Source organism: Numida meleagris, unplaced genomic scaffold, assembly GCF_002078875.1.
Source record: "Numida meleagris isolate 19003 breed g44 Domestic line unplaced genomic scaffold, NumMel1.0 unplaced_Scaffold322, whole genome shotgun sequence".
Classification (NCBI taxonomy): domain Eukaryota; kingdom Metazoa; phylum Chordata; class Aves; order Galliformes; family Numididae; genus Numida; species Numida meleagris.
The window spans coordinates 40,922-48,667 of record NW_018364553.1 but is presented as its reverse complement, the minus strand read 5'-3'; the positions used below and the strand labels follow the sequence as shown (position 1 = coordinate 48,667).

Below are 7,746 nucleotides of genomic sequence, written 5' to 3'. Positions count from 1 at the left end.
GTGGGGGCTGTTCTTAGGGTTTGGGCATTTGAGGGGGGTGTATAAAATAAGAGGCCTCTCCTGGAAGTAGGGCCTATTTGGGCCAGGAGACAAAGGGCTTGTGGGCTGTCAGGAGTACCCCCTCCTCCCCACCCCAAAAGATGGGAGCTCTGCACTGGGGGCCAAAGCACTGTGGCTGAGTTTTCACTCCTACGAGGGTGAGAAGAATGGGAAGGGCCTCCTGCTGCGAGCCCCAGTCCTGCAGTTGTACAGCAAGATGCACCCCTGCAGTCTCAGTGCTGCCCTTGGGGGGGACTCCTGGTGAGGGGGGGACGGCTCCCTGTGAGGAGGGCAAAGGGCTCCCCCCTTAGTGTTGGAGGTGCAGGTGGAGCCATGCAGGTGGCCGTGAGCTGCCCTGCTTCCGGCTCTGTGGGGAGGGGCAGGGCCATTTCCCCTGACGGTGGGGGGAGGACAGCAGGGGGCATGGGATGCTCAGTGCTTCCCTCCTGCAGACTTGTGGACGCAACGGTGGGTGGAATCGAAGCACAAGTCGGACTATGGTCGCTTCGTGCTCACAGCTGGGAAGTTCTACGGTGATGCTGAGAAGGATAAAGGTGAGGACTCCCCCGACTCTGGGAGCCATCAGTGCTCACCTTGGGGGATACTGGCTCAGGGCAGTTTCTGGGTGCCCCTCCAGGGATCCAGACCAGCCAGGATGCTCGCTTCTACGCACTCTCCTCCCGCTTCGAGCCCTTCAGCAACCGAGACAAGACGCTCGTGGTGCAGTTCACTGTCAAGCACGAGCAGAACATCGATTGTGGTGGTGGCTATGTGAAACTCTTTCCTGCCAGCCTGAATCAAGAGGATATGCATGGCGACTCTGAGTACAACATCATGTTTGGTGCGGCCCTGCTCATCCCCTGTGCCCCCCTGGCAGTGCCAGGCCTCCCCCATAACTTCCCTGTGCCCCCTCACAGGCCCTGATATCTGTGGACCTGGCACAAAGAAAGTCCACGTTATCTTCAACTACAAAGGCAAGAATGTTCTCATCAACAAGGACATTCGGTGCAAGGTGGGTTGGGGGTTGCAGGAGGGCCTGGTCAGCTGGGGGTCACATCTCAGCCCCGCTGAGCATCTGTTCCCTGCAGGATGATGAGTTCACCCATCTCTACACCCTCATCGTCCGTCCTGACAATACCTATGAGGTGAAGATTGACAACAGCAAGGTGGAGTCAGGGAGCCTGGAGGATGATTGGGACTTCCTGCCCCCTAAGAAGATTAAGGACCCTGAGGCCAAGAAACCCGATGACTGGGATGAGCGTGCCAAGATTGACGACCCTGAGGACTCCAAGCCTGAGGTGGGGGCAGCCCAGGGGCTGGGGAGCTGTGGGAGGGTGGTGGCAGTACCCTGAACCCTTCTGCTGCCTTCTTCAGGACTGGGATAAACCCGAGCACATCCCTGACCCTGATGCCAAGAAGCCAGAGGACTGGGATGAAGAGATGGATGGGGAGTGGGAGCCCCCTGTCATTCAGAACCCTGAGTACAAGGTGCAGACCCCTCCCCTGCTAAATAGGAGTCCCCGGAGCGAGGGGGGCTGTTCCCTCCTCACCACCCCCTCTGAAACTCCCAGGGCGAGTGGAGACCCCGACAGATTGACAACCCCGACTACAAGGGCAAATGGGTGCACCCTGAGATTGACAACCCTGAGTACACCCCTGACCCCAGCCTATATGCCTACGACAGCTTCGGGGTCATTGGCCTCGACCTCTGGCAGGTAGGCAGAGGGAGGGGACAGGGTGGGGGTGGGCACCACCGCCCCCTGAAGATTCTCCCTGAACACCCCCTGCCCTGCCTTATAGGTGAAATCTGGGACCATCTTCGACAACTTCCTTATCACCGATGACGAGAAGTTTGCCGAGGAGTTCGGCAATGAGACTTGGGGGGCCACCAAGGTATGGTGGGGGCCACTTCATTGCGGGGGAGGCCACCAAGGCATTTAGGGGAAGGGCAGCAAGGTACGGAGGTGGTTGCAAGGAAGGGGGAAGGGGCCACCATGGTTACAGGGTTGGAGCAGGCTGGAGGTGGAGGTGGCCACTAAGATAAGATGGGTGATACTAAGATATCCAGGGGATCACTGAGGTACTGGGAGGGTCAGCTGGGGTGGCAGTGGGAGCTCTGCTGATCCCCCCCGGCCCTGCAGGAGGCTGAGAGGAAGATGAAGGAGCAGCAGGATGAGGAGCAGCGCCAGAAGCAGGAGGAGGAAGACAAGCAGCGGAAAGAGGAGGAAGGGGATGAGGATGGTGATGGGGACGAGGAGGAGGAGGAAGAAGATGAAGAGGACGAGGCTGAGAAGGAGGAGGAGGCTGGGGGGGCCCCTAAGGACGAGCTGTAAGCCCCACCTGGCCCCGGCCCCGTGTAATGTCTCTGTGAGACCTGGACTTTGTTTTTTACGGGCGTCCCGGCTGCGGTCCCTTCCCCCCCGGCGCCGGCTCCGCCCCCCGGGACCGAGGACTCAGGAACGGCACCGGGCCGGGAGCGGCGGGGGGTTGTTGGGAGGGGTGGGGCGTCTCCGGCGGCCGCACGTGACTGTACGGGTGACGCGTTCCGATTTCTATTAAATTAAAGCTCGTCCCGGCCCCCAACTTGGCTGCGCTCCGCTCGCTCTGCGCCATTTCCCCCCCTCTCTGCGCCGCCATTTTGTGTCGCTTGGGGCGGGTCACGTGCCTGAAAAATTCTCCGTCACGTGACGAAGGGCGAGTATGCCATCCGCGACATGACGTAACTTCCGGTCGTGGGTCACATGGCCGGAAGCAGCGGGGCGCGTAAGATGGCGGCGGCGTGAGTTGCATGTTGTGGGGCTGCCGGGAGCATTCGCCGCCGCCGCGCCATGGCGGTGACCGTGACGCTGAAGACGCTGCAGCAGCAGACGTTCAAAATCCGCATGGAGCCGCACGAGACGGTGAGGACGGGCGGGGCCCGGGGGTGCGCGGAGCGGAGCGGGACCGGGGCTGGGGGGGGCCTCGAGCGTGGGGTGAGCGGCGGTGCGGGCCCCCACCCAGGTGCGAGCGCTGAAGGAGAAGATTGAAGCGGAGAAGGGCAGTGACGCGTTCCCGGTGGCGGGTCAGAAGCTCATATATGCGGGGAAGATTCTCAGTGACGACGTTCCCATCCGCGAGTACCGCATCGACGAGAAGAACTTCGTGGTCGTCATGGTGACCAAGGTGCGCCCCCCCCCCGCCCCCCGGCCCTGTGCCCCTCACTTCTGTCCCGTGTGCCCGCTGACTTCTCCACCTGCCCCCCCCCCCCCGGCAGGCCAAGGCAGCGCTGGGCACCGCAGCGCCTGAGCCCGCAGCCTCTGCTGCTGCCACCTCAGAGCCCACCCCGACCCCAGGGCCCCCACCAGCTGCTGACACCGTCCCTGTACCACCGGCTGCCCCTAGTGAGGAGCAGCCCCCCCAGGACCTCCCCCCACTCACCCTCACGGAGCCTACAACAGGGTAAGGGGTTGGAGGCTGGGAGGGGGTCAGGATGTGTGTTTTGGGGGAATACATATATATATTTATTTGCATTATTTTCGGCTTATAAGGTTTTGGGGGTGGGGCGGCAAAAGGAGGTGGAAAACAGGGTTTTGGAGGTGGGGGGCATGGGGGAATTGAGTTCAGCCACAGAGGGAATTTAGAAGAGACATAAAAAACATGAGATACAGAATGCGGCTGCAGTAAATGGGACTTGGAGGGGACCACAGGAGGAGAAGTGATGGGTTGGGGGTAGAACTGTGTTTTTTTTGGGGGGGGTGGGGGGCAGGAGGGGTAGGAGCTTGGGGGCTGCTGCATCCCCAGAGCTCCCACAGAGGACCTGGCTGCTATGTCTCTCTCTTGAATTTGCAGCTCTGTTCCCCCCCCACGCGGTGCAGGGCGCTCGGCCGACGCTGCCTCCACCCTCGGTGGGTGTTGGGCCACCGGGGTTGCCAGGACTGGGGGGAGGGCATGCGGGGATGGGGGTTGGGGGATGGAAGGGGTAAGGATGGAGGCAGTGTGCGGGGAGGGGGGAAATGTGGAGTGAGGGGAGGGGGGAGGTTTTGGGTGGGGACAGAAACATGGGGGTGTCTTGGGAGGGGTTACGAGGGAGGCAGGTGAAGATGCTGCAGTGCAGGACGGGGGAAGGCAGACCAACAGGTTTTGGTGGAGTGATGATGGTTTGGCTGAGCATGAAATGAAGCAGTTGGGAGGGGAGAGCTGCGGGGACCAGGACCCCTGATGGAGGCTGGCATTGACCTTCCCCCGGCAGTGACGGGCTCGGAGTACGAGACGATGCTGACGGAAATCATATCGATGGGCTACGAGCGGGAGCGGGTGGTGGCTGCACTGCGTGCCAGTTACAACAACCCCCACCGCGCTGTCGAGTACCTGCTGACGGTGAGGGTGAAGCTGGGCTTGGGGGGGGGGGGGAGGCATGAATAATGCCCAGTTGAGGTGAGAATTGGATCCCACTCACCCCTCTCTGCCCCAGGGCATCCCGGGGAGCCCTGAACCTGAGCGCCCACCCGTGCAGGAGAGCCGACCCCCGGAGCAGCCGCAGGTTGAAGGTCAGCAAGGTGGGGCCTCAGTGGGACCTGCCTCATGGGTGGGGCTGTGGGTGGACCACAGCCCTTTACTGGATGGTGCCTCAGGGTGGGGGGGGGGGTTGTCCCTTTTGGGGGCTGGTACTCTGTGGGGCTCAGCACTGTGCTAGAGTGCAGGCCGGAGCCCTCCCCATGTGTGGTGTGGCATAGCCTCCCCACCTGGTTCCAACTGCTCAGGTGGGGTGGGTGTGAACCCGTTCTGGGTGTGTCCCACTTGGGTGGGGCGTGGCTCTACATCCCAGGGCATGGCAACTTGCTGTGGGGGTGTGGTCTGTACTGATCCTTACCCATGCACAGGGGAGAACCCACTGGAGTTCCTGCGAGAGCAGCCCCAGTTCCAGAACATGCGGCAGGTGATCCAGCAGAACCCGGCTCTGCTGCCTGCTCTGCTCCAGCAGCTGGGCCAGGAGAACCCACAGCTCCTGCAGGTACCGCTGGACCCCCCCCAGGACCTTCCCTAGCCCTGGGACAACCCCATCTCACCCTGCCTGCCTCCTCCAGCAAATCAGCCAGCACCAGGAGCAGTTCATCCAGATGCTGAACGAGCCACTGGGGGAGCTGGGGGACTTAGAGGGGGAGATGGGGGCCATTGGGGATGAGTCCCCCCAGATGAATTACATCCAAGTGACGCCTCAGGAAAAAGAAGCCATAGAAAGGGTAAGTGACCCCTCACATGGGCGGGCTACCAGCTTACAGTCATCAGTAGGATCCAGAGTTAATGGAGAGGTGAGAATAGTATCTTTATAGTCATCGTTAAGGGTCAGAATTAATATTGCTGAAAAAATTGCAGCTGTCATTAAGTTTGAGTTTACGTTTGGAATTTGCAGCATGAATCACTTGTGAAAATAGCCACATCAGTGAATGTCACTGAAAGGAAATGCATCTTAATGCAGGCTCCAATCCAAGATTCCAAAAGTCTCGTGTATTTTGTGAAGCAATTTAGCTGTGGAGCCTAATGCCCCGATCTCAGCACTATTTAGAATTAACACCCATGGAAGGGGTTATAAGGTCACTAAGAACTCAAACTGTTCTATGATTTTAAAGAATTACCATGCATTTAGTATGGATTAACTGTTATCCAATCACAATTACTGGTTGATGAGAATATCGTGATTTCTATGAATAATCAGAATATGTACTGTTAAGAACTAGAATGAATGCCAAGATTTGCTGCAGCATCACTGCTCTGGTGACAGGAGGGAGGGAAATGTGCCTGTGTTTGGGGTGTCAGCAGAACCAGAGTGAACGATCTCTTCCCTAATCTCCTCTCTGCCCACAGTTGAAGGCACTGGGCTTCCCCGAGAGCTTGGTCATCCAGGCCTACTTTGCCTGTGAGAAGAACGAGAACCTGGCGGCCAACTTCCTGCTCAGCCAGAACTTTGATGATGACTGAGGGGCCCAGGGTGGATTCCTCCCACCCTGTGGGGGGACGCAGGACTCCCCTTCCTCACCCTTAGATCTCTGCCCTCATGGGACGTCGGGGTGGGGTGGGGCCCAATAGGGCCCATCCTCACCCCGAGAGAGAGGGGCAGTGATGGGTGTGCACCCCCAGAGCCTTCCTGCTGCCCTTGAGGCTGGGTGTGCTCTGGGTGGCCCCATCCCTGTCCCCTGACCCCCTTTTTTCTCCCTGTTCCTCCCCATGTGGGAGGGCAGAACCATGGGACAAACCCAGCTTGGGAAGAGATTAAATGCAGAATTTTAAACCCATGATGGTTTTAGTGTGTGTTTGCGGGAGGTGGGGGGGGGCAAGGGGTAGAGAGGTCATGTTGAGCAGTTCATGCTGAATGTGTGCAGCCTCAGTAGTCCCTTTGCAGGGTGTTAGAGGAGCAAACCATATCCCACCTTTGGTTTGGGGTGGTGGCTTTACTTGGGGGGCTCAGAGGCCCCAGGGGGTGGTTGTGAGGCAGCAGCAGCCTCAGCAGCAGCCAAAGCACTGCGGGCTGCTTCCTCGTGCTTCTGCCTCCGTTGCCGCTTCTCCTGGCGACGCTGCTCCCGTTCCATGTCCTGCATCAGTGCCTGAACCCGGGGATCGCCGGGCCGGGCTGGGGCCCCCAGGCGCTCAGCTGCCTCTGCCAACAGCCGCTGCCGCCGTGCTGCATCCTGCCGGCTCCGCTCCCGTGCCTGCTCCCGCTCCTGCCGCCACGCTGCGATGCGTGCAGGCATGGCTGCCAGGCTGCGTGCCACCAGCTGCTCCCTGAGAGAGAGGGGAACATGAGTTGGGGGGGGGTACATGGAGAACAAACAGCCAGACAGCAAATAACCCCTACCCCAGCTCCATTCCCTCGTCTGGTGTCCATCTCAGTGCCCTACCCCACACGGGGTTCCTTCATTCTACCCTAAGCCACTCCACACCCCCATGCCCTGCATCTGTATCCTCCTAGGAGTCCCCCTGCACTCTTCCTCCCCAGAGGTGTTCCTGCCGCTGCTGTGTACCCCAGGAAAAGGTTCTGGTGCTCACCCTGAAGGGGACCCTCACCCCAGGAGCCTTCCCCTCCCCATTTTCCTGGTAGGGGTTTCCCCCCCCACCCCCGCAACGTTCCTGTCATTCTAGGGTCCCCACCCTGGAAGGGGACTCCCATCCCAGGTGGGCCTCTCCCCACGAGGAACCCCCCCGTTTTTCACGGTGCTAATTCCCATCACTCCGGTCCCCACCACCTCCCAGGAGCCTTCCCTCGCGGACCACCCTCCCTCCACCTCTCCTCCCGCAGCCGCCGCTCTTCCTGCTCCTTCCGCTCCAGCGCAGCCTCCATCTCCCGCAGTGACGGACACCACTCGCGCTCCTCCGCCTCCATCTCCCGCAGCCGCTCGGGGCTGGGCCACAGCCGCTCCGCCGCCACTCCCGACGCCGCCCCGAGCCGTCCGAAGCGCTTCGCCGCCGCGCGTTGGTCCTCTGGGTCCGTGAGGGGCGGAGGACCCATGCCGCGTCGCAGAGGGGCCGCTCGGTACAGCCGCACGGGGCCCAATGCCCACGGGGCGCGGCTCAGCCTCAGACACCGCACTGTGACCGCCGCCATCTTGTGCAGCCACCGGAAGTGACGTTCTGTGTGATGGAGAGACGGGCGGAAGTTACATCGCACGGATATGAGTGAAGGCGCGGGCGGAAGCGGGAAGAGGAGGTGACGTTGGGGGGGGGCTGAAAAAGGGG

General features: G+C 60.7%; 3 protein-coding genes across 4 annotated transcripts in view; 2 read left to right on the top strand and 1 right to left on the bottom strand.

Moving 5' to 3' along the window:
- Positions 1 to 2,430, top strand: part of CALR (calreticulin) — a 2,881-nt gene extending 451 nt beyond the window's left edge. The window contains exons 2-9 of the mRNA XM_021382968.1: positions 492 to 593; positions 677 to 880; positions 957 to 1,051; positions 1,128 to 1,337; positions 1,414 to 1,527; positions 1,611 to 1,754; positions 1,840 to 1,932; positions 2,181 to 2,430. Of these exons, the coding sequence (XP_021238643.1) occupies positions 492 to 593; positions 677 to 880; positions 957 to 1,051; positions 1,128 to 1,337; positions 1,414 to 1,527; positions 1,611 to 1,754; positions 1,840 to 1,932; positions 2,181 to 2,372 (1,154 nt within the window). The 3' untranslated portion in view covers positions 2,373 to 2,430. The remainder of the gene's footprint in view (positions 1 to 491; positions 594 to 676; positions 881 to 956; positions 1,052 to 1,127; positions 1,338 to 1,413; positions 1,528 to 1,610; positions 1,755 to 1,839; positions 1,933 to 2,180) is intronic.
- Positions 2,431 to 2,759: 329 nt separating this feature from the next.
- On the top strand, positions 2,760 to 6,308 carry RAD23A (RAD23 homolog A, nucleotide excision repair protein). 2 transcript variants are annotated; one of them, XM_021382975.1, is made up of 9 exons: positions 2,760 to 2,939; positions 3,040 to 3,201; positions 3,293 to 3,477; positions 3,868 to 3,923; positions 4,268 to 4,395; positions 4,490 to 4,565; positions 4,899 to 5,029; positions 5,103 to 5,258; positions 5,881 to 6,308. In XM_021382975.1, the coding sequence occupies exons 1-9, from the start codon at positions 2,868 to 2,870 to the stop codon at positions 5,992 to 5,994; spliced, it is 1,080 nt and encodes a 359-aa protein (XP_021238650.1). In that variant the 5' UTR covers positions 2,760 to 2,867; the 3' UTR covers positions 5,995 to 6,308. The 2 variants fall into 2 exon arrangements, with proteins under 2 accessions (XP_021238650.1, XP_021238649.1); XM_021382974.1 differs by having other exon boundaries at positions 4,490 to 4,574.
- On the bottom strand, positions 5,317 to 7,669 carry GADD45GIP1 (GADD45G interacting protein 1). The gene is made up of 2 exons (XM_021382979.1): positions 7,296 to 7,669; positions 5,317 to 6,795 (listed from the first exon to the last, which is right to left on the bottom strand). The coding sequence occupies exons 1-2, from the start codon at positions 7,613 to 7,615 to the stop codon at positions 6,465 to 6,467; spliced, it is 651 nt and encodes a 216-aa protein (XP_021238654.1). The 5' UTR covers positions 7,616 to 7,669; the 3' UTR covers positions 5,317 to 6,464.
- Positions 7,670 to 7,746: the final 77 nt, after the last annotated feature.